Consider the following 25,723-nt stretch of genomic DNA (forward strand, 5'->3'; position numbering starts at 1 on the left):
GCTGCTCTGTTTTAGCCTTTTCTTTTCTAAAGATGATTAAGATGGAGATGCTGTTTGCATGTTTGATTTCGGTGCATCGATCGATTCCTTCTTGACAAAGCATATGTATGCTCTTACAGATTTATTTTTGAACGTAAAAAAATTGCCATTAGCAAAAGTATGGTTTGTTTTTTACCTTTTGCTTTTCCTTTTCTTTTCTAAAGATGACTCAGATGCAGATGCTCTTCCAGGTTTGATTTCCATGCTAGTTTGCGCTGCGTAAAGCCATTGCACACCATAGTGCATCAGTTGATTCATTCTCCAATGTTTAAAGCTAATGCTTCTCGCCAAAAATAGCTTGTGTTTAAAAATAGAAGTTGCTGAACTCTCTCTCTCTCTCTCTCCCTCCCTCTCTCTCTCTCTCTCTCTCTCTCTCTCAGTAACATCTAAGACCACTGTAATCTGTTCATAATCAATAGTGTCGGCGCAATGCTTGAAACCACAATTCAGTACTCAGAAGTAGTAATAGATAACTCTGATGCACAAATTTCACAGATAGGTCAATTATTCGCCCACAGAGCCAGGCCATTGCAACAACCAGCACATATAACTGCTGCTTTTTTTATTTTTCATAAGTAAACACAAGCGCACACACATGTCGAACACTCTCAAATGCAAATGCAAGTCACACGCACAAGCAGCTTACAGATGCACGCAGGCACACACACATGGGAAGCTGTCTGTTACAATTCCACACACATGGCAAGCAAGAACTCATGAAAGCCACGCACACATATTCATGCAGTCGCAGACCACACGCGCGCGCGTCGTCCAGGTCTTTAATGCAGGCACCAACCTGTCTGTCTCTTATTTGAAAGCCACAATATAACAGAAGGTGAGAGCCACCATAAGCTCCCACATCAGGCATTGGAGACAATACCACACAATAGCAATCCAAGCAAACACACAAGAAAACCAAGTGCTCGATCCAGCAACAGAAGTAGGAGCATCAATCCATCGTTTTGATGACAGAAGAAATTTGCACAGCAGTGCAGAGTTCACCTAGGGCGATGTGAAGAAAAATGGTGAGTAACTGAATGCAACCACATGAAGTAGTACAGTTGTACAAAGATGGACTCGGTAGTAATATGCATATAGCGTACCTCAGAACAGAGACTCTGGGTAGCTTCTCGTAGTAGCGCGAGTGGACCGGCGCCTCGAAGTGGTCGTGGTGGTGGTCGGCGTCCCATTCCAGGGCATCCCACACGTTCTTCTCGATCTTGACAATCGGCTTCTTCACGCCTTGGCCACGGGCACCCATGGATGGCAGCCTGCGCAGGCTCCAGAATCCCCTTATCTTATTGGTCTCGAGAACTGGTGTCACCATCTTGAATTTGCATATCTTCTGCAGCTTCGGGAGGTCGTGTAGGTGAATGGTGGTCAGCTTGGGAATAGTACACCATTGGTGGCTATTTCCTCTTGGTGATGATCTATGTTGAGCTCGAAGACATGCACGAGATCGGCGCAGTGGATGATGTAGAGGGGTCTTTAAGCTGGGGAAGGAGGAGACACACACTGGTAGCACGAACTGGAGGCTGGGGCAAGAACGCAGGTGTAAGTGTTGTAGATTTCCAAAGGAACTAGGGATGATATAGTTGCGGCCGATCTAGATGCGACGGCGTTGGCTTTGACGGCGGCAGCGGTCAGCCCTGCCTCGGGCCACGGGCAGCGGCGCGATGCGGTCTTCGGTGGCATGTCATCTGGCTTTAGATCGGCGGCGGCGTTGAGGGCCTGGTGGACTGCTTGGCGGCACCCATGGCAGATCTGTTCTGGCCAGTGTAGCCAGTGGTGGTGGTCATCTTCTTCGTCGGTGGTGGCCGGCCAGAAGCTTGGTGATCGGATCTCAAGATCCATCATCTAGTCCCGGCTGCGAGTTGGGGAGACATGGTTGCCGGTGAAAACCGAGCCGATGGCAGGCGATGGCGGCGTTCTATGCCGTTACCTTGATGAAGGCATCGTCGTGTAACTACTGTCGACCCACTCGTGCTGCTCCGGGGGAAACCCTAGGATCTGGGATTCCAGATCGGACGATGGCGACACTGCGGGGTCGTTTCTCTCTTGGGAGCATCGTTTGTGGAGCAGCGCTGGAAGTCAGAGGCAGGAGGTGGAGCGGCTTCGTCTTGCATGGAGCTTTGGTGAAGATGTCAAGTCGTACCGACAGGTGCTACGCTTTGTCATGCCTGGTCGGCAGCTGCTATGCACGACAGATTTTCAAAAGACTTCAAGCTGTGTCGGCTGGTGGTACTTGGCAGCAATGGCGCTGAGGTGTAAGGCGGCCGCGACGTGCTCAGCTGTTTGCGCGCAGGGAGGAGGTGCCGTTGGGCGCCGTGGTGGCGTCGACGATAGCTAGACCGAGCAAGGTTGATGCATCAGTACAGTTTTGAAGATGGAGCGGTGGCAGTTGGCGGCGGCGGCCTCTGAGAGCACGCCGGACCAGTGTGTGCCCCAGACCCGGCAAGTGGCTAGGTTGGGGTCTCAGGTCTTAGATGTTAGGCTTGGCTGCGATGTCTGTTTGGTATTAGGCCCAGGCTATCTACGCCCCTTCATCAACTGGATAGGTGTAGCGACATTTGTTGTTTAGACGGCGGCTTTAGTCTTACTGTTGTATGACTTTGTAAGGTTTTGTGAGAATAATTAATAAAGTAGCCGTATGCATCGTCCAGATGGAGAGGCCGGGGGTCATCCTCCTTTTCTAAAAAAAACAGGTAGAGCTTTACTCCAAATCTTCCAAATCCAGCGAGCCATTAGTAGATCCGACGCCCAGAAGATCTCCGGATCATCAACTCCATACATTTGTAAATGGAAGACAGCATCCAACTTTGGGGACCTCTCCACACAGCACCACTTAATAAGTAAGCCAAACCCATAAAGTACGATCCGTTGGTTAAACCCACGAGGAACATCCATACGCAGGGATTTAGTATGTCTCCCTAGTCCTCTGTCCAGTTCGCTCTCCACATAGAAGCTCCCTTTAGCAATCTCTGTATGTGGTCAGAGGTTGCGGGAAGCCGGGAAATCATGCATCGGGGGACTGCCAACCATGCAAAGGACATCACTATACGTGCCTGCTTCTAATATGCGTCTGCAAACTCTCTTGATCGCCGGGGTCAACTTTATTCTTGCTGGTTGCCCCAAATTGAACAGCTCCTTCGTAAACCGCTGCAGGGGATGAGTTGATCAGTTGTAAATCCCCGACGCTTGTAACCTCCACCGATATAGTGAAGATTTGCTGGCTGGCGCCCGTGGTGTTTTCCCTTCGTGTTGGAGGGGTTTTCCACGTTAAATCTCGTGTCTCCTGCTTGTTTTTCGTGCTTCGTCGTGTTGATTTGCCAGTCGTATATCTTACAAGAAATCGTCTCTTGAGCTTCGGGGCCTACACCACCATAGTCTTGAAGTCAAGTACATTTATTGCAGTTTCAGAGAGGTCTAATTCCACGAGGTTGGGTAACCAGCACAAAAATAGATTCTTCAATTATATGCAACCTTGTAAGGAGATCCTAGTCACTCTGAGCACAGCTTCTAGAACAGCTGCATCAACTATGGTTGTGACCATCAAGTACAAGCAATCTAATGTGGCTTGCCTTCGATGGGCTTTGCACTAAACGGATTGCAAGCAACTAGGTAGCAACTTGTTGATGCAGCAATTCTAGAAGTTGTGCCCTTGTTAGTGATACAATAGAAGTATTGGTGCAAAGCAAAGCATGAGTATATCTTAACTCGCCTTCTACCTTTCAACGGTCCAGATCAATGGTCAAGCATCTTCTGCTGAAGGTCCAAATCGTTACATTGCTGTCAAATCTTCTAAGAGGGATGCAAAAGGTGCCTACATCAACCTCCTCATCACTTCCATTAAGAAATACCACCATCAATTTAGTGTCCCTCAGCATTTGATGAATCAGTTGCCCGACATTGTGCTCATTCCTCGAGCTTTCAGAAACTTTGCTAAAATCATCCTCTTCGTCCCGCTCATCTAGAATGGCCATTGCTGAGCGATCAAGTTCCAGTTCCTCTGCAATTACCCTCTACATTACTATTCTATTTTTTCACTCAGAGCAATCTAGTGTATAAATTGTTCTGTCAAAGCATAGTTGTGGAGTGGTTCTGGGAGATGGGAGCACTGTTGTAATGGATCTAAGAACAGCGGACAATCCAAACCCATCCCAACCATAAAAATGCATGACCTTTGTGTCGCTCTCGTTCTGAAGAAATTGAAATATTTCCTCTCTCCTGCCATCAACATCTCTTGTGGAAATGTACCGTGAAAATAAGTTAAGAAATTAGAACATAAATATAACACATAGTGCGGATAGTGTATATCTGAACAAAATATAGCTTGTGTTTAAAAATAGCAGTTGTACGTTGAATTCTCTCCCAGTACGATCTAAACACGTGACCATTGTAATCTGTTCATAATCAGTAGTGCCGATCGGTGCAATAGTTGAAACCAGTATTTCAATACTCGGAAATAATAAATACAGTATCAGCCATAACTTTGATGGTTGCCTTGAACAGATTTCACAGATGAATCAATGCATGATTCACACACAGAGCCAGGCGATTACAACAACCAACACGATAGCTGCTGCTTTTTCTTATTTTTTGTAAGCATATCAAACAGAACATGCAGCTAATTATCACGTCAATGCATGCACAAGCACACACACATAAGCCTGGGAATAGTTTCACATCGAGACCAAAGCCAGCCCAGTCCATATGAATACACGCCCAGGATCCAAATTAAACCGATCCAAAAAGAGCCAGCTAGAACCCAAACCAAACCAAACTGCAGATTTTTTCAACCCAATCCAATTCAAACTGTTTCTCATTTCTGGATTAAATCCACAAACTCAAACCATGGATAAATTGGTACAGCTTCTCAGTAAACTGAACTAGTACAACTTGTGTCCAATTTTGTACAGACTAATCCCAAATTTCTGAAAAAAATGAAAAGAACATGGTACGGAGGGAGGGATGAGGACCAAGGTGGGATGGAGCATCCGGGGAACGTGGAGGCGATGGCAGCTTCGATTCCGGCCGGCGCACCGGCAGGGAGGCGGCGGCAGCTTCTGTTACTGGCGCGCATCGGCGGGGAGACGACGGCAGCTATGAGTGGACGTGCACGACGGTGAAGTCGGCAGGCGCTTCGGCAGCGGCGGATGGGTGGGGGAGGCTGCGACGGAGCTCCAGCGGCCGGCGCCGGCGATCCCTATCCCAACTGGAAGCCTGGAAGTATTGGCCGACGTCTCGTGTAAGGTAGATTTGGTTGCTCTACCGGTTTTCTACGTAGACAGAAACCGGTCTGAGACCGATTTGTCTCGGTCCATACCAAACCAAACCAATCTACTAATTACTAAAGCCCAGACCAAACCAAATTGAAACAGGGCCTCAGCCCATTACAACCAAACTTAAGCAGCCCAATGAATAAACCAAATTAAAACTATGGTTTGAGACCAAACCATTCCCAGGTTTACACACACATAACCAGCTCCGATAAACATGGCAAACACTTGCAAATGCATAGTCACACTCGCAAGTCACCGCAGATAACATGACCAACATCATCGGCACTCCGGCAGAGCTATGTGCACTTCAGGTTCAGGGGACATCCCCCCCCCCCCCCCCCCCCCCGGCGCGGCTTTGATTAAGTCGTGAAGGATCATTTTTTCGGAGGGCTTACATTAGATTTCTTTTTTAGTATTTTCGCCAGCATTCGCCGGGAGAAACAGTTCTTTGTGTTCTAATGTTAGCTGGAACTTTTATATAGATCAAAGTTACCTATCGCTCTGCATTCTCCGTTTAGGTTTTTTGTGTTTTTTAAGTTATTGTTTAATATATATGATATATAAGTTTTCCCATATAAACTACAATAATTATCAATATACAATTATTTTCTATTTAAATATTTATTCTATTCTCATTATTGTGTAGTTTAAAGAGGTAAACATGCATTCACAAGAAAAATAAAATAGTGAGGCAAACATGAACTTTTTCTATAATTTATGTGGATTTAAACAGTACAAGGTATATTATAAATGTTGTGTAATTTTTTTGTATCTTAATACAGGACCACAAGCACGCACAATTATTTGGTATCTTCGTGTATATTCGGAACAAATAATTATTGATTTTTTTTCGAAAACATAGTATTTTCAAAACTGTTCTATATGTATTAAAAACAATTGTGTTAAAACAATAAATTCGATAAATGTTTTGAAACATGTTAAACATGTTTGTAGAAAAGTAAGAGTAATTGCACGCAATAAATCTTCCAATACAAGTTGAACATTTTTCTGAAATAGACGTTGTCAATGTTTTGAGTGAATGACGGATTTCAAAAACACTCTTGCAATTTCTTAATGCACGTGAGAATTTTACAAAAATATGTTGAAACTGACTCGTCCCCCCGAGAGGCCCAAGTCCGTAGTTTTTTTTCAGATGCACTAACATTTTATATAAGTTTACGGTAGTTGTTATCTTTTCTAGCATTTTTTTTCAACCGGGAAAAATAATATCAAAAACTAAACATGAAATTGGAAATAAATAAAAAATCTCGTGCACGCCCGTATTAAAGTAGAAATAAGAGAAATGCTTTTAGGGCATGTACAATGGTTCTATCTTAGGAATGACACGTAGGATAACTGATGAGGTGGAAGAGAGAGAAATCATAAGAAAAAGCTTGAATTCTCTTATTTAAGAGAAGACAAGAGATGATCTCTTAGCACAATATGTCTCACCACATTTTTAGGAATAGCTAGTTATTGAAGATAAGGCTAAGAGATGATCTATTGTACACATATTTTTTGTCATCTCTAAATTACATGCAAGATTTAAGATAAAACTATCTTATCAACCATTGTACATGCCCTTAAAGATAAACAAAGCTTGATATATAGACTTCTAGCTTGTCTTAATACCGGCTTTTTTGGTCACCTTGGGCGGGATGTGCACCACCGACAGGGAGGTCCCAGGTTCGAAACTAGGCCCCGGTGTTTTATTTTACTCTTTTTTTCCGAGTCATACTGACCTGTGGGGCCCATATTTTAATTTGTGGTGCTTTCTTACATAATTAAATTAAATACGAGGTGCTTTCTGAAAAAAAAACATCATACGCACAACCAGCGCCTCGCTCGCTCTGCCAGCCACTAACATGTGGACCAACGTCGCGCTGGCATGCCACGCAAGTAGGCCATACACCCGGATGCCTATGGAGGCACCGTATTTGCACAATAAAACAAGGAGTAATGCTACACATACAAACGAGTTACAAGGTTTTACAAAGAGGGTTAATTTGATTGGTCAATAGGTGGGGAGGCGGCCCACCCCTTCCTAAAAATCGGGGGGGGGGGGGGGGCAACTTTGTGATTGGTTAGTAGATGGAAAAAATCCTAGTCAGCATGTAATTGCATGTAACTCTTTGTATGTTTAGCATTATTGGTAAAACAAGTTACGAGGCCACTCTTATGTAGTATTTTGCAAGTTTTGGGTACCAAACTGACCGTTGTGGACAAGTTAAAGCACTCATGGTATATTTAACTTTTTTTTTCTCTTGTGAGACGACTAGGAGTCTGTTCTGAGAACAAGTGGAAGAAGGATCCACACAAAGCGAGTGCAGCGGTGGGTCGGTTAATTCAGTTGATCGATCCGGCACGTACGTACACTCCCGTAGCATCAGTTCCTCCTCCACATGCCAAGAGCGTGCGAGGGCTGCTCTGTTCCAACGCAACCAATTTGCCCATCACACACGGTGGGTGGTCGACACGAGACGACTATATTGGCGGCCGGATCAATGGCGTGGGGAGCAACGGAACACACGAGAGAATGAACTGACGGTGCTAGCTAGCTAGCTAGCTCTTGGTGCACTGGAACCCACGATGGATCTTGACAAGACGAACACGGTGGGCGGCGACGGCGCGGCGAACGGGCCGGACCTAGAGCAGGCTCGCCGCGGCCAGGAGTCGGCGCCGGCTGCCGGACACGCCACCAAGGGCCTAGCCGTTGGCCACCTCATCCGGGAGGTACTAGTGACGCAATGCTCTGCGTTCACGCCTTGCAGAGGGACGAGCTGAGCATCGAGACCGTCAATTAATTTACAGCGTTTCTGAGCATAATAATCTGACAGCGTCATCAGTCAGTGTATTAATGAACAGTTGATCTCTGTGAATTACTATGATGAAGCTGTTGCTGGAGGGCGTGGCGACGTTCCTGATGGTGTTCTGGTCGTGCGTGGCGGCGCTGATGCAGGAGATGCACCACGGCCTCACCTTCCCCACCGTCTGCCTCGTCGTCGCCCTCACCGTCGCCTTCGTGCTCGGCTGGATGGGCCCCGCGCACCTCAACCCCGCCGTCACCCTCACCTTCGCCGCCTTCCGCTACTTCCCCTGGCGCAAGCTCCCGCTCTACGTCGCCACGCAGATCGGCGCCTCCGTGCTCGCCTGCCTCTCCGTCAACGCCATCATGAGGCCGCACGACGACAACTTCTACGGCACCGTGCCCAGGCCCCCCGAGGCCGGCGCCCGGCTCCCCTTCCTCCTCGAGCTCCTCGCCTCCGCCGTGCTCATGATCGTCATCTCCACCGTCGCCACAAGCAACGCCGTAACTACACGTTTCCAAACATTTACATTTACATACATGCGAGCCGGAGAGGAAACTTTAGGCGGGTACCTGATCCATCGCTTCCATTATTGATGCTTGGCTTCCATGCAGAGCAAGGCGGTGGTAGGGATCGCCATCGGGGCGACGGTCGGGACGCTGGGCCTGGTCATCGGGCCCGTGTCGGGAGGCTCGATGAATCCGGCAAGGAGCCTGGGCCCGGCGATCGTCTTCGGGCGCTACACATCCATCTGGATCTACGTCGTCGCTCCCGTCGCCGGCATGCTGCTCGGTGCGCTCTTCAACAAGACCGTCCGGCAGTCCGACGCGATTGTGGGCTTCCTCTGCGGCGGTAGGGGCGCGTCCAGCAGGGTGGTCGTCGTTGGCCGGTCCGTCACCGGAGCACCTGGAACGAACTAGCCAGCCAGCTAGCTGTTCGGAAGTGGCATCGGTTGCTGTAGTCCACTTGTAAGAGCATGGATGGTGTAAAATACATCACCAAAAAGCACTAAATGTATAACTTTACTACATCGTCTCAAAAAACTTTCGTCTCCAACAGATAATGTTATATAATTGATGATCTAAACCTAGTGCCCCATCAGATGATGTAAAAAGGGCTAACGGTCACGCGGCAGCAATGCTACAGCCGCAGACTTCAGCCACACCTTTTCAAATGAGTAAATAGTATAAAACTACTACTTTACAGGCTAGGGGTTCCAAAAAACTGCCGGTTTTTAATTTTTCTCAGATAACTACCAAACACGGGGTCGGCTGTTTCAAAAAACCCAAAACGCTGAGTGCTTATCAATTGATCGTGATTATGACAGGTGGGACCCGCACATAAGAGAACCGTTTGTTTGACCGTTTGTTTGACTGTTACCTTACATGTAGGGTCCACATGTCAGTATCTATGTAAGTTTTAAAAAAAGCAATCAGGTCCCTATTTCTTTTTTTTAAAAGCAATAAGGTCCCTGATGTTTTCTGAAAAAAGCAATCGGGTCCTTGATATTTTCTGCAAAAAGCAATCAAGAACTGCGCCGGCAGCTCGCCGGCGGCCAGATCGCTGGCCAAGCGAAAGGCGGCGGCTCGGCCATCGCGTTCCTCGTCGCGACGGCGGGCTTCTCTAGTCGGCCGACGGGCTAGGTGGAGGAGCTCCTAGCCATGGCGCGCGGCTGGTGGCGGCCCGAGCCCCTGGCCATGGCGCGGCTGGCGGCGCCCTTGCTCGTTGGCGCGCTCCTGGCCATGGCGCGCGACTGGTGGCGGCCTGAGCCACTGGCCATGGCGCGGCTGGCGACGGCCTGAGCCCCTAGCCATGGCGTGCGGCTCGCGATGGCCTGAGCCCGCCATGGGGAGCCGGTGTAGATGCAGCCACTGGCCCGGCGGCGTCGTGCAACACGGCTAGGCGGCGGGCGTAGAGAGGTAGGAGAGAAGGAGGTGAGGCGGGGCAACGGCCAGGGTTGAGCCCCGGTGAGCGCCGACGGCGGGCGGCTCACCGGTCGGAGGAGGCGGAGCCGCGAGGTCCAGCTCTGGAGCGAGAGGAGCAACAATGGATCCTTGTCTGAGAGCAGGGACCCGATTGCTTTTTACAAAAAAAAACAGGGACCAGATTGCTTTCTTAAATTTGTGTGCAGGCCCACACCTAACGGTCAAACAAATGGTCAAACAATTAGAGCTCTTACGCATAGGGCCCACCTGTCATAATCACAATCAATTGATAAGCACTCAGTTTTTTGGGTTTTTTGAAACAGTCGACCCCTCGTTTGGTAGTTATCTGTAAAAAATTAAAAGCCGGTAGTTTTTTGGAACCCTAGCCTGTAAAGTAGTAGTAGTTTTATGCTATTTACTCATTTTAAATAAAAATTATCTCAAATAAAAACATTAAATTTCATCTGTTCACAATATCAAAGTATTATATAATTCATCAGCCCGGAGGCACTCTTTGCCCTCGACGAGACCCAGAAGGCGGGCACTAACAGTCACGCGGCACTGATGAGGGTTCAAAAATAATGTCACTGGAAACTACATTCAAATATGAATCCAACAATACAATTTTTATGACATGCGTTCATATTTTGTTTGCTAGTCAAAATACTATGAAAACTAATAAACCCAGACGGAGTTAATACTAACTAGTGTGTACTTGAATGTATAGAAAAACGTATTTTGTATATTTATGTTTGACAAAAAAATTGAAAGATTTATCTTAGATTCTACTTAGAAAGCTTTGCCAAGCTGCATAGGTTTGAACTTCAAGATATGTTCTACTATGTGGGAGAAACAAAAAAGAAAAAAAATTCATATAAAAAGTTAGTTGTGTCGCACGAATCTTAAAGCGATATTAGAGAGGTATGATAGTTGAGTCGGGGTGCAAGTGCTCTAAAAATTCACGTCCCTGGTGATCGGGCCGGTGTCGGGAGGGTCGATGAACCCGGTGGGGAGCCTGGGCCCGGCGATCGTGTTCGGCCGGTACACCTCCATTTGGATCTACGTCATCGTGCCCGACGCCGGCATGCTGCTCGGCGCACTCTTCAACAAAGCCGTCCGGCAGTCCGACGCGGTCGTGGGCTTCCTCTGCGGTGGCAGGGGCGCGTCCAGCCGGGTGGTCGTCGCCGGAGCACCTGGAACGAACTAGCTAGTTAGCCGTTCTACGTGCACGGTGCACCCCGCTTGCATGGCATCGGTTGCTGCATGTACCGCGCTACAGACAGCTGTATTGTTTACTTTTGGCGTGTAGTGGGATGGATCTCATAGTGTATGCTCCAAGAAGAACAGAAGATTATATAGAAGAAGAAGAAGAAAAATCTGATTTTCTGTTCGAGGGAAAACAAAGATTAAAAAAAATATTGTATTTTCGTTTTCAAAGTCTGTTGACCTAGACATAATATTGAGCCTGCTTGCAAAGTGCGAACAAGCCAATCGACTAATTTGTATGTTGTATCGCACGAAAAGAAGAGAACTACCTCCGTCGTACGTGCAAATTAAGGAACAGAAAACCGCGCATTGTTTTTCGCCATTCAAACTTTGTAAGGAAACTTTGTTGCCTATGGCCTCTGCAGGAAAAAGATGCAGGGAGCCATACGAACCTGTAGTTTTACATAGTAAAAGTAATATGACAATTCCCCCACAAAAAGGAGTAATATCACAAAAAAATATATGCAATTATTGCTCAATGGTTTTACTTGTGGGAATGGTTTTATACCTGAAATGAATTTTTTTTGTATGAGTTATTTTGTTTTCGTGTCAATTATTTCTTTATTTTTAATCCATTTTCAGGTTTTATTTGTATTTTTTATTAAGGCTTTTCATGTGTTCCAAGAATCATCGACCGATTAATTTTTATGTTGCAACTTGTAAAATCGTTCAATTGTTATTTTTTGTTTCATCCAAAGCACTACCTCTACTCCAAATTACATATGACTTCCTAGAATACTTGTGTAGTCAAATCTCTTCGGGTTTGACTGTAAATGTATGGAACTTTATTGGATTCATAATTTGAAGATAACATCACTAGCTAGCACCAAATAAAGATATATTCACTGGTATCAATGGATAAGGATGTTTGCTGGAGATCGCGCCAATACGAAAACAAATGTTATCCATTCTAAAACAGAGAGAGTAAAAAAGACATTAGCACCTGTAAATCCGCTATCTTTGTCCGATGAATGGTAAATGTGTGCTCAGATCTGGTCGGAGCCATCATGATGCTGCTGTTTAGTTACCTTCAAAAACAAAGGAGAATGAATGATTGAATTGCTGCGCTTTGCTGTGCAATGGTTTTCCCTGGCGCAAACTACCGCGGCGATCAAACCTGCAAGAGCATCTGCATCTGAATCATCTTTAGAAAAGAAAAGGGAAAAGCAAAAGTAAAAACAAAGCAAAAGAATGCATATATATTGCGTCATGCTTTGGCAAAGAGAAAGTAGGGTATATATGCATGCAGCTACAAGCAAAGGACCCTGGGCGCAGCCAGTAATAGTTCGTGCACTATTTGATTACAAAATAGGAGGAGCCAATTTGTTCTACTCCTTCTCGATCTGCTCTCGCATTTCTTCTCTGGATTAGGGGTGCATTAGCAGTGAGAAGGTCTTCGCTTCTGTTTTGTCAAGCTGCTCTTGTCTGCTATCAAGGTATTTATTTACCTATCACTAATTAGTAATATAGTACCATCTGCTATCTTCCTTTGTTAATTCGTAACCTCTAAAACTTCTGCCATATTAAACCTTCGCATGTTCCTTTACCACCGCTGGTTAAAAACGGTGAAACACAAACGTAACATGTTGTTGTTGCGTATGCAGGCGGTGTGGCAAGAGCGATCTTGGACTGATGGGTTAGACAGATCGGATCTCTTGTGGCTTTCCTCTCCTCGTCTTTGACAGAGGAATATATTCATCATGAGTCCTCATCAGTTTAATATTGGTTAAATTCGCTGCTTGGTTTTCTCTCTTGGTCATCGATGGAGGGATTCATCATGAGTCCTCATCAGCTAAAGTTTGATTAAATTTGCTGCTGGCTTTCTCTCTTGATCTTCGTCAGAGGAATTCATCATGAGTAGTCATCTTCTGACGCAGGTAATACTCTTATGCATTTTACGGTCACAAAGTAGTACATGCATGCAGTGTCTTTCTCACTGATTGTGAGGGAAATTATTGGCTGTGAAATGGCCTTGGCACGCTAACACACAACTAAGTACTCCCTCCGACTCAAAATAAGCTTGCTGATTTAGTACAACTTTGTACTAAATCACCGACACTTATTTTTTGGGACGGAGGGAGTATATAGCTAGCTAGAGCGTGGCGAGGACTGACTGGCATTACAATCACTTCACTCTGAAATAGTAGGCATACTAAATCTCTCTCTGCTAAAGGATTTGATACGCCAGAAGGGTCCAAGTCAAATATAATAATTATCTTCTTCACCTTTTTTGAAATGCACGCATCACTGATCACACATCCTGTTGTTACTTTTGATGTTTCTAGTTCCACTCGATTAATTACTGTATTGTGAAAAAATGGATCGGTCACTAGTACTCCCTCCGAGCCAAAACGCTGTGACCAAGGCGGAATCTTCTATTATATACTCCCTCCGTTCCTAAATATTTGTCTTTTTAAAGATTTCAAATGGACTACAACATATGGATGTATATGGACATATTTTAGAGTGTAGATTCACTAATTTTGCTCCGTATGTACTCATTTGTTGAAATCTCTAGAAAGACAAACATTTAGGAACATAGGGAGTACTAAATAAAAGCACAATACAAGTTTGAAGTGGTTTTTGTAGTTGTTAAATCTGAAAGTTAAAGTTCAGTTTAAACCGTCAAAAAAATACTCATGAATTTTTTGCTCCAGTTGTGCCCATGTTGAAATAGAATTAGGAGCAAACAATGTAAACCAAGTAAATGCAGTACCGGATAAAGACAAAGGAAATAATTTAACCCTATAAACATCCGATGTGCGGACCTCATAGCATTGTGTTAAAAAATTGTCCTACATGCTCAAAAGTAGATCTACCATCTTCCCTGTAAAATTAACAAAATCTGGAATCCTAAAACCATGAGGATATGGTATTTGATATACACGTGCTTTACCCTTAAGTCTACTAGGAAGCTGGTCTTTGAAAAACTATCATTGGGCTATAGAGAACTGATTTGTGGAGTAGATGGAACGCAAGCACTCGGTGAAAACTCTGGCAAAGAAATTTGAGCATGTGATGTTTGCAACTGAGACCAATTAAAATATGAATTAGGTACCGGCATACGGAACCCCGATACCAACAGACAGCAACGGTGGTGTATTATATGTTAATGTCTGGTAAATAGGTGGCTGCAAATTAAAATTTAAGCCAACGCTTTGGTTATCACTGCTGTAATTTTGTGGAACTGAAGTTGAAGCAATAAGAGAAGCAACGCTAGGTACAAAGTTATTGGCTGAACTGCTGGCATAGTTCGGGCCACCTTGAACATTATCTAAAGGAACATGAGGTTACGCAGCCAATGCACCAGTATGAATATTACTAGGGAAATTAATGAATCCATTATTTTCCAGAGGCATCAGCATTTTCTTAGAATATCCATCATTGATTTGCAACACTAACAAACGAATACGACGAGGTAAATTCTCAAAAATACTGTTTGGGTAATTGTACATGCCGTATTTTTTATATCAGAACTGTAGTTACTAGCTACGGACACATCAATTAAATGAGCAATTTCGTTGGTTTAGTTTTTTTACCTCAGTGTTCAATGCACCGGAAGGGCTCAGAGCTACTTTTTGACGACGACGTTCCTCTTCTTCTGGTATCCAGCCAACTTCAGTTTTAGCCTTTCAACCTTCTCTTCCTCAAGCTCCCGTTCAAGTTCATTCCGATCATCTTTCGGCAGATCGTCAAGTGTGACGGCGATGATGTTCTCTAGGTCGATGTCGCTCCCATTTCTGGTTTCGGAGTTCATCGTGTGCCTCTTCTTCTTCTCGGTCCTCAGCGGAGTCACCAAATTGTGTTGCCACGCGAAATTTCTGCATAACACCACGATAAATATCGTACTTTCGTGACGACGGGCAATTGTTTTTCGAGCAAAGCAACGAAGATTCCTTGCCTTCGTAGAGGAGAGACGACCATTTTTCAGTGTAAAACAAGAAAGGTCAATCAAACCCTAGGGCTCAGCAGAGAAAGCGAGCAAGTGACAAACGTAGATGAAAGTAGTATATTTTTCTAAATAGATTTATTGGTCTCTCTCAATCGGCCACACGGCCTTGACATGAAATTACTTTGCATATGATAGAATCACCTACGATACTTGTACGATGGCACATTTATATGGCACGTTGGGCTTGCGTATAAGAGCAACTCTAGCAGACCCCGCAAAACGTCTGGCCCGCAAAATTTCCGGCGAGTATGCGGGCTCGGCCAAATTTTCCAGCCAGAACAGAGACCGCATACTCGCCCGGCCCGCAATTTTTTTTGCCGCAGCCGACAAACCGCACGCCCCGAGCAGTCTAACTGCGTCCGCGACCCTTTTGCGGGTCCAAACCATATCCCCCCGTCGCCGCGAGCCACCCGATTCCCCTTTCCCCTCTCCCAATTTCTCACCGCTAGCGACCACCTGCCCCGCCTCCAGCCGCCATGTGGGGGCGAATGTGGAGCTCCGGACGCGGTTCCGGTAGCAGATCCGGCCGTGAGCGCGACCCAGAGCGCGAGCGGCGCGTCCGGGCGGACGGCGTGAGGAAGCGCGGCGCCCGGAGGTGGACCAACCGTGGAATGTCGCCGCCGGTGAGCTTCAACCGCCGCGAGATGGAGGAGCACGACCGCCGTAGCGCGTCCTTCTCCTCTGCGAGATCTTCCTATGCCGGATCCTCCTCGTCCTCCGGCGCGGGCTTCCTCCCCGTGAAGAGGGAGTGGTCGGACAACGAGGAGGAGCAGGAGCCGCCGGCGCCGTTCGCCTTCACCCCGGTGAAGGAGGAGCCCGAGGAGCCCGCTCTGCTCGGCCGCCGCGGAGTCGTTGGGCCGGAGGACTACATCGCGGACTTCGACGCCGTCGCCGCCGCAATCGCCGAGCGGAGCGTGCGCGAGGAGGAGGAGCGCCGGCGCCACGCCGAGGAGCTCGAAGCCCTCTAGTGGCGGCAGGTGGTCGCCGCCAACGTCGCCGCCAACGAGAAGGCTGAGGAGTGGCGCCGCATCCGCGCGGAGCAGGCGGCAAAGTACGTCGACCTGTGTAGCTCCGGCGAGGAGGATTGAGCGTCTGGCTCTTCCACGGCGTCGTCGTTTTTCCGCGACCTCGCCGCCGTCAGATCTGACCCCTCTATTACTAGTTTAACGTAGTATGTAGTATAACTATGTTTGTAGTTTGTTGATCATATGATGAACTATGTAGTATGTGATGAACTATGTTTGCGCAATTTCTTCCGCGAAAGTGTTTTTTCAAAGTATGCAGGTTTTGATATGGGTTCTGTTCGGCCACGCATGTTTTCGACCCGCAACCGCGATCTTCGTGGAACCGCAAACGCGTTTTGCGGGTCGAATTTTTTGCGGGGTCTGCTAGAGTTGCTCTAAGAATCTTTCCCTCATAATAATGCACACATTGACTCCGTCGGGTTCACCGTCATAATACGTTTCTTCCCGTGAATTTACGCTTTTGGTTTAAATTTAAAACATATATGCGAGGTGGTACTAATAAAAGTTAATACGTCGCAGGCTAGCCTCGCTAGCCAGGACGTCCAATGTCGCACGCTAGCCTCGCTCGTACAAAATCAAATTGCTAGTTTTTTTTGAGCAATTGTATCCTTTATTAGAAGTTCAAACACATGGGGATACAGATTATGTCGGGCAAAATACTAAGCCACACATGGCGCCCGGTGCTAAGAGAGGCTGCTGCCTTTGCTAAAGCATGTGCTTCTCCATTGTGCTTTCTATTCTCATGAAGAAACTTTACATCTTCAAAGTGGTTTCTCTCGTGCTTGATATCATGAAGGATGGAAAAATATCGACAAGGGACTTCATCGTGGATGTTCCTTATTACCTCCAGGCAATCAGAAGCCACGCAAAATGATTGAACCTGCAGATCTGCGGCGAGGTGGAGCGCCTGGCAGCATGCCTGTGCTTCGAGGATGGTTGGGTCGAGGCGACCGTCGTAGATGATGGCCGAGGCTCCCAAATACTTTCCTCCTTTGTCCCTGCATACGACTGCTGCCGCCGCGTGATCACCAACCTTCGAAAAGCCTGCATCTACATTGAACTTTGCATCATGATTCTCAGGCGGGAGCCACGCATGTGGGGGTGGGACCCTTGGTCTTCTTCTGATTGCATGCAGGTCCCTGGGGTTTGCATGCAAGTCCCCAGGCGTTGCAAGTAGGTCCTTGGTACATGTATTCTTGATCGGTAACATCTCTAGCTCCAGCAGAAACTTCTCAATGAAAGTGTGGGTGCTCAGTGGGCTCTGGTACTGATCGTCGTGGATAGCTCGGCGCCTTGCCCACCATATGGCCCACATTGTCACCAAAACCCTTGCTAGATCAGCCGAAGGAAGTGTGTCAACCAACTATAGCATCCAAAGTTTGGCATCCTGCTCCCTGTTTGATATAACTGTTTCCGTAAGATCCTCGTCCGATAGGGCCCAAACACAGCGTGCCATGCGGCAGTCAAAAAGGGAGTGATGTCATGTATCGATCGCCGCATGACAGATCCCGCACTCTGCTGAATCAGCCATGCTTCGGTGTTTTCTGACTTCTCCAGTTGGTATTGAACTCTGGGCTAGTCTCCATGCGAACACCCGTACCTTCGATGGGACTGCGGCACCCCATAGTGTAGACCAAGACCGGTGATCCGCCGTGGGCCGTGAATGACCCTCGGCGTGTTCAAGCCAATCCGTGCGCTGCTGTTTAATGGATGACATGAGTTTGTATGCCGACCTGACCGTGAAGATGCCCTTGCGCTCGTAGTGCCAGGCCCAGATTGCTAGCTATGGGCTATTGATCCTTTTATTATGGGCCTTCTCTTATGGGCTGTTAGGCAACTTTTAAAATTTCCTGGCAAGCAGGCTCTGTAGAAAAAAAAAGAGAGGGGGCCTTTTTAGCTCTACTACAAATTCCCTTGAAAAAAAGCTGTACTACAAATTTGTCTAAAAAAAGTTGTACTACTAATAAGAGAATAGTCCTGCATTGCTATCTCATACCAATTCCCATCAATTTATATATGCTGGCAAGTTCCTTGGAATGTCAACAAGTGGCTTGACGAATAAACAAACACATGCTCGGAATAGAATTTATCTTTCAAACACTAACTCAAAATATGACATGTTATATATTAGAAAATCATGAGAAAAATGTGTGTAAATTTTAAATATACATACGTACCTGAAAAATCCTTTCGCCGGCCTAATTTTTTACGTCTCATTCGTCCGAGTCAGGCACAAACGATATGCACGATTTTTTCGCTCATCTCCCCCGATATTCTATCTGAATCTGTTGAACGTGGACATATGACTCTAGATATATACATCCTTTTCCTGTTTAATCTTTCTTTTTTCTGACAGATTAAAATACTCTTCAAAATATTTATCTGTCAGACACTAACTCCAAATATAACATGTTATATATGAAAAGTTCCTCAGAAAAAATGTGTATATATTTTAAATATATATATACATGCATACCTGAAAATTTCTTTCAACGGACTAATTTTTTATGTCGCATTCATTCGAATATGGCACTCAGAGTAAAACAGATCGAGGCTCCAGTTATTAAGATGGCACTCGAAGTAGCCCTTGACCTCCACCTCTCCTTTCTAACTGGCATTTGCTCAGTATGATGATGAAAAGCACAAACTCGTGTACATAATTAAACTTGCAAAAGGCCGAAAGGATGAATAGGTTGATGACAATGAGGAGACAGAGCAATTGTGATAAGTGGCGAAATATAATTTTAGTTACCCCGTTGTAACGCACGGGCTTTTTTGCTAGTAAAACTCTAAAGCTGAAACCGAACAAGATAGGGCACCGCTAGGCGCCGGCGCACCGGCCGAAACTTTCGGCCGGTCCAGCCATAGCCGCTGGATGCGAGCCACGCGGCGGTTGAATCTGGAGCCAAAAAAAATAATCAAATCGCCCCAGCTTCTTCTTCCTCGGGCCCCATGGCGCATCTCCGGCGAGATCCCCCGCGGCTCGCAGCACGATGCATCTCCGGCGAGAACTCCCGCGGCTCGCAGCACCACGCAGCTCCCAACAAAGGCCCCCACGGCGCATCTCCGGCGAGGCCCAGCTCCAGCAACGCCCCCGTGGCGCATCTCCGCGCAAGGCCCAGCTCCAGCAACGCCCCCGCGGCGTATCTCCGGCGAGGCCCCCGACGGCTCGCGGAGCCTCACGTCGCCGGCCGCAGCACCCGTTGTAGAGCTCGTGTTGTTCCTTGTCCTTAATTTGCCGGTCGCAGCAAAAAATTTCACCGGTCGTAGCAAAAATTCTTGACAGTTCCAGCAAAAGTTAATAAAACGTTGGTAGCAAAATTAGAAAAAATCGACGACGCTCCAACAAACCAAAAACCTGATGGTAGCAAAAAAATTGAAGCTTGTTCCAGCAAATCGAAACGCTAGTGGTAGCAAAAATAAAAAAATCGAGCGCTGGTTCCAGAAAAATCAAAGAAGTCGGTGGTAGCAAAAATTGACACTGGTTGCAGCAAACCACAAAACGGTTGTAGCAAAAATAACTTGTGGTCCAGCTAGGGGCTTCTCCAGTAGTAGCAAAAAATGCAGAAGGTTGTAGCAAAAACTGTACAAGGTTGTAGCAAAACACACAAGCGCAGGATCTCGACAATCTCATGAAAAAGGATGTAACAAACGACAGTGCCGGTAGTAGCAAAAAACCAAAACTGTTGTAGCAAAAAAGTGGTATAAAATGATTCCAGCAAAAGACATGGCAGCAAAATTTGGTTAGTTCCAGCAAAAAACAAAGACGGTGGTAACAAATTAGTACACTGGTTCCAGCAAAAACAAACATGGAAGCAAATCTGGAGTTGTAGTAACATGCCTCGAGCTCGTAAGCCCTGGCCGCCCTGGCCTGTGAGCTCGCAGGCCATGGCCGCCCTGGCCTGTGAGCTCGCAGGCCATGGCCCCCTGTCGTAGTAGCGCCGGTGCTCAGCCCCGTCGCGTTCGGCCATGGCGAAGGGCACGGCCATGGCGATGGCATCCCTTGCAGCAGCAACAACTCCCGCGGCGCCGCGCTTCGTGGGGGAGGGCGCGCCGCGCTTCGTGGGGGAGGGCGCCCCGTGCAGCAACTCTGCAGCAATGGCGTCTGAGAAAAAGTAGATAGGCAGAAGCAGCAACATGGGAAGCCCAGGAAAGAAAGGAAGAACATGTGGTGTGTGTGGACAGCAGCCGCGCTGGAAAGGATAAGGAAGCAGAGCGGTGTGCGGACCCTCGCGGGATGACGTGTCCCTCCTGCTTTAGCGCTACGCGCGGGGTGAGCGAGTGGACCGGCCGAAGTTTCGGCCGGTGCCCAGGCTGTAAACGTTTCCCAACAAGATATGTCCTCCTATGATTCGGTTGTTTATAGTTTGCACTAGCAGCCCCAGATGTACATGTCACGTACAAATACTCTTGGGCCTACAAGGGAAACAATAAAATATTCTGGCCATAATGCTAATCACAACAAGTAATGACGATCACGTACTAAGCATACTTCTTCACTCATGTAGTAGATATATAACCCGTGCAAATCCCATGGTTCAGCTTAGCATCCAAGTCTGTTTAGGACATGTCCTTGGTAGCAGCGTGCTAGTTCGACGCTTCCTAAAATCTGGCCAGGACTAGTCTCAGATAACTGCTAGTCCATACAAAATACCTGTTGCCATACTTCAACAATGCATGCATGTTTGATCAATTCTAACTATCAAAATTACACCATCTACGCACTTGAAGCGGTCAAATCGATCGGTCAGATGTGCTAGAAATTGCAGCGCTGCAGAAATTCGCCAGGGGCGACCGACGAGGCGAGCGATACCAGGAAGAGCGGTAGTCGGCAGACGGGAAGAGAGTGAAACTCCGGCGACTATATACATAAATTCCGTGCAAACGGAAACCGAAAGATGACATCTCTTAAGCGCAAGCAATTTCTGAGTGTGATTATCATAATTGGTTACGCGAGTTGTACATTTTCTCTTGGTTATTATACATTGTATTGTATGCCATATATTTGATTAGTGCATTCAGTACTTCTACTCTCTCTTCTTTGACTTCACTCTATCGATTTCGCCACACCAAATATTTATTTCGTCTTCCACCGCTGAATGTACTATATCTCACATGCTAGCACACGGTCACGTACGTAAATGTCCTTAGTTGTAAAAAAAAACACCTACATGTTACATATGATATCTTATAGGTAGACTGTATGCCTAACTACTCACCTAACTACTTTGCCGTCGGCCTGGCTGTAATTAACAATTGTGATTCAAATGAGTGTTCTAACTTATTAACATGTTTTGACAGCACATTTATTCAACGGATGTTGATGGCGCCAGAGAGGAAATATTTCGGTTTCTTAAATACAAGAGCTACGTAAAGGTCATCTATTTTGATGGTTGGGATCGATTCGGGGCGTCCGCTGTTCTTAGATCCATAGCAGCAGTGCTCCCGTCCAGGAGAACCACTCCGGAACTATGCTTTGACAGAATAATTTATATAGATTGCTCTGAGTGGAAAAATAGAAGAGCAATGCAGAGGGCAATTGCAGAGGCTCTGGAACTTGACCCTTCAGTAATGGCCAGTCTAGATGAGCAAGATGAAGAGGATGACTTTAACGAAGTTGATGAAAGCTCAAGGAATGAGATAGGCATTGTTGGACAAGCGATTGATCAAACCCTGAGGGACACCAAATTGATGATGATTTTCCTTAACGGAAGTGATGAAGAGGTTGACGTAGGAATTCCTCTTACAAGATATGGCAACAATGTAATGATATGGACCTTCAGTAGAAGATGCCTGGAATTGAATCATGGCCGTTCAAGGGTAGAAAACAAGCTAAGATATACGCATGCTATCCTTGGTTTCCGTGATTCTATCAAAGAGTTGTCACTGTCACAGTTTTGTGGTCTGCTGCATCAAGAAGCTGCTACCATAGTTGCCCGCAACCCATGTATGCTGGACATCAACCCAACAATTGTGGCAGATTGTTGTCTCTATGAGTTATTTCTGCATTACAATTTTCACATGGCCACTAATTTTGATTGGGTGTCTCATGCTTCCAACTATTGGGTATGCGATGCAATCATACAAGGGTACACAGCAAGGGATATTAGTAATGCATTACATCGAGAGATAAATTGGAAGTGCAATGATGTTTCTCTGCTAGATGGTGTTCTTAAATGGTATATGGAACAGTTGATGCTTCCTTTTCTCGTAATTAACGATGATGTTGTCTATAAAGAAGGCCCATACTGTTGGATATCAGTCACATCGAGGAATATAGAAGTTCGTCGTATGCAAACTATACCTGCAGTGACATCATCTTTCTTCCTGGCATTTGAAAGATCTGACCACCCACCAACTTTACCAAATGTACTTTTTGAACATTCCAGCAAGCTTGGTGTGCTAGTTCTCAAATGGTGTGCCTTTGATTTTGCATTACCTCCTTTCCTAAAATGCCGTAGCCTAAAATTCCTTGGATTGGAAAACTGCACAGATGATAAAACACGTCAAGGAGATGATCATACAGATTGGGCATATTTATATAGCCTATCGGTGTTGGATCTGCGTTACACAGAATGGAATCAAATCTTAAGTGAAGAAAAGATGGATCTCATGACTAATATCAGAGAGCTAAATATAGAAGGAGTCAGGGGTTGGCAGTATATAGCTAACCTACAACGGCGGCTCCCTAACCTCCAGAGGCTCCGAATAATCAAACCAACATGCCAATGGAAGACATCAGAGGATTTTGATAACTCTTTTATAGATAAGCCAAGTATGGAAATACTTGACTTGTCAGGCAACAGTGACATGGAAATTCTTCCAGCAAGCCTATCAACAACAAGTAGCCTTCGGTTGCTTGTACTTGATGGTTGCTATGGGTTGGAAAATGTTGGCGGGCTTCCTTTGTCCCTCGAATATTTTAGCTTTAATGGTCATGGGCCAGCTTCTCAATGGACGCAAACCGTTGAGCTACCTCCGAAACAATTCCGTTCATCCACGACAACAGGTAATAAGGATATCAGAGTGTCCAAGATCTCCCTACAAGGTTGCACGCAATTGAAGAACCTGTTTTTGTGTTGGCTACCCAACCTCATAGAATTGGACCTCTCTGAAACTGCAATCAAAATACTTGATTTCAAGAGTATGGTGGTGCAAGTCCCAAGGCTCAAGCGGCTATTTCTAATAGGATGCAAGCATCTTCGTGCTATAATTTGGTTGGATGAGAGTGGTTCTAAGGTAAAATCTAACCTGGAGTTGGTGTGCATAGACACGCGAGTTGGGATTGTGTGTGCTCGGCCATCCATCAACAGGATCAAATCCTTCCGGTTGCAGGTGCATGTTGTTGCTATGGATGCGAGGCTTACTCGCTCTTTGAAGGGTCTGTTGTGGCCTTATTTAAAAAGGGACACACCTGAGGATGTGTTGAGACCTAAAGGATGGGACGGACCAAGTCGTAAAGGCCCACCTAAAGATGTTTATTCTTATAATATCCACCTCACCTCCTCACCTGTGTATGATGGAGTTGTTCAATTTGAAGCAACCCCCAAGAATAAGATTGGCCCCAGTGATCAAAAGAGCTTGCAGCAGATTATTCCAGCAGGCCCGTACAATGATGTCCTTAGCATGGTTAGCGATCCCCCGATGCAGGCTTTCCCGCAACCTCCGACTACACAGTCGGACCGGCATATAGAGATTGCTAAAGGGAGCTGCTATGTGGAGAGAGAACTGAATGGAGATCTCGGTGGATTAATGGGATATTATACGGAATCCCTGCATGTGCATGACGTATCCATTCGTGCCATTGTTCTTCATGATACGAGTGTCCCTTACGGGTGTCCCTTCCTTAGGTGGTGCTGCGTGGAGAGGTGCCCAAAGTTGGATACCGTCTTTGTTTTGTCTGATGGATTTATTATGGTGGAGACCTTGTGGGCATCGGATCTCCTAATGGCCCGCTGGATTTGGAGTGAAAATCCCAACCATATTTACTTGTACATCGAATCCTTCCAAGATTTACAGCACCTACACCTGCGCTCCTGTCCCAGCCTCCAGTTCGTGCTCCCGGTGTTTGTCTCCTCCTTCAACGGCTTGAAAACCCTCCACATCATCCACTGCGGCAACCTCGTGCATGTCTTTGAGCTGGATAAAAAGTACGCAAATGCCCCCCACATCATCCACGACGGTGTACTATTCCCGAAGCTGACCACCATCCACCTACACGACCTCCCGAAGCTGCAGCAGATATGCGAGGTCAAGATGGTGGCGCCCGCGCTCGAGAGCATCAAGATCAGGGGGTGCTGGAGCCTGCGCAGGCTACCATCCGTGGGCGCCCGTGGCCAAGGCGAGAAGAAGCCGACCATTGAGATCGAGAATGACGTGTGGGACGTTCTGGAGTGGGACGACGACCACTGCCCCGACCACTTCGAACCGCCAGTCCACTCGCGCCACTACAAGGAGAGGCTGCCCAGGGTCTCCGTTCTGAGGTACGCTCTATGCATATTACTACCGAGTCCATCTTTGTACAATTGTGCTGGTTCCTGGTTGCATTCAGTTACTCACCATTTTGTTTCGCCGTCTCCCACGTCGCATAGGTGAACTCTGCGCTGCTGCGTTCGTTTCTTCCGTCGTTACATCAAAACGATGGATGGATGCTCCTGCTTCTGCTGCTGGATCGAGGGTTGAGTTTTCTTGTGTGCTTTGCTTGGACTGATGATATTGTGTGGCGTTGTTGCCAATGCCTGATGTGGGAGCTTATGGTGGCTCTCACCTTGTGTTATATATATTGTGGCTTTCAAATAAGAGACGGACAGGTCGGTGCCTGCATACACAGACCTGGCCGACGCGCGCCCGTGTGTGGTTTGCGACTGCAGTGGCTATGTGTGTGCATCCACCAGGCTGCATTTGCGCAGGCGTGTGTGTGGTTTAATGAGTGCCTGCTTGCTATGCATGTGGAGTTGTAACAACTGCCTGCCTATGTATCTCTACATGCATTTGAGAGTGTTTGCCATGTAATGTATTACCTGAACTTGTGTGTCTGTTTGCTATACTTATGAGTTCGAAAACAGGGGGCAAAATGGGAATTGGGCCGAGCCCAGCTAGCGCCGCTGCAGGCGCCAGTTTGCAGAAACAGCTATAACCGGCGCCTGCAGCCAAATAGGAAATGCCGGGAGGGGGGGGGGGGGGCTTTGTCCCCGCCCATGGCTAGCGGTGTGTCTTTTGTAAGCTTTCCTAGTAAATGCAACCCTAACTGCCAAAAACATTATAGAAGCCACCACTAATGGGTCGATTCGGAAGGCCCCTCGGCAATGTCCTCGCTGCTAACATGCCCCATCACTGGACCCATTGGTGGTGAACTATGTATCAAGGACACATCGCTCGCAAACTGGCTATTCCTCAGTACTGAGTGGTGCTACATAGTGATGAGGCC

The 25,723-nt window shown here is 46.7% G+C and overlaps 2 protein-coding genes across 2 annotated transcripts; both read left to right on the top strand.

Moving 5' to 3' along the window:
* The first annotated feature begins 7,800 nt into the window (after positions 1 to 7,800).
* Positions 7,801 to 9,184, top strand: LOC123064250 (aquaporin NIP4-1). Its single transcript, XM_044487770.1, has 3 exons — positions 7,801 to 8,054; positions 8,215 to 8,631; positions 8,743 to 9,184. Exons 1-3 carry the CDS (start codon positions 7,911 to 7,913, stop codon positions 9,046 to 9,048), a joined length of 867 nt encoding a protein of 288 aa, XP_044343705.1. The 5' UTR covers positions 7,801 to 7,910; the 3' UTR covers positions 9,049 to 9,184.
* A 3,745-nt stretch (positions 9,185 to 12,929) lies between these two features.
* On the top strand, positions 12,930 to 25,326 carry LOC123064251 (uncharacterized). The gene is made up of 3 exons (XM_044487771.1): positions 12,930 to 13,196; positions 21,598 to 24,779; positions 24,888 to 25,326. The coding sequence occupies exons 1-3, from the start codon at positions 13,173 to 13,175 to the stop codon at positions 24,889 to 24,891; spliced, it is 3,210 nt and encodes a 1,069-aa protein (XP_044343706.1). The 5' UTR covers positions 12,930 to 13,172; the 3' UTR covers positions 24,892 to 25,326.
* Positions 25,327 to 25,723: the final 397 nt, after the last annotated feature.

This window comes from Triticum aestivum, chromosome 3B, assembly GCF_018294505.1.
Source record: "Triticum aestivum cultivar Chinese Spring chromosome 3B, IWGSC CS RefSeq v2.1, whole genome shotgun sequence".
In the NCBI taxonomy this organism is placed as follows: domain Eukaryota; kingdom Viridiplantae; phylum Streptophyta; class Magnoliopsida; order Poales; family Poaceae; genus Triticum; species Triticum aestivum.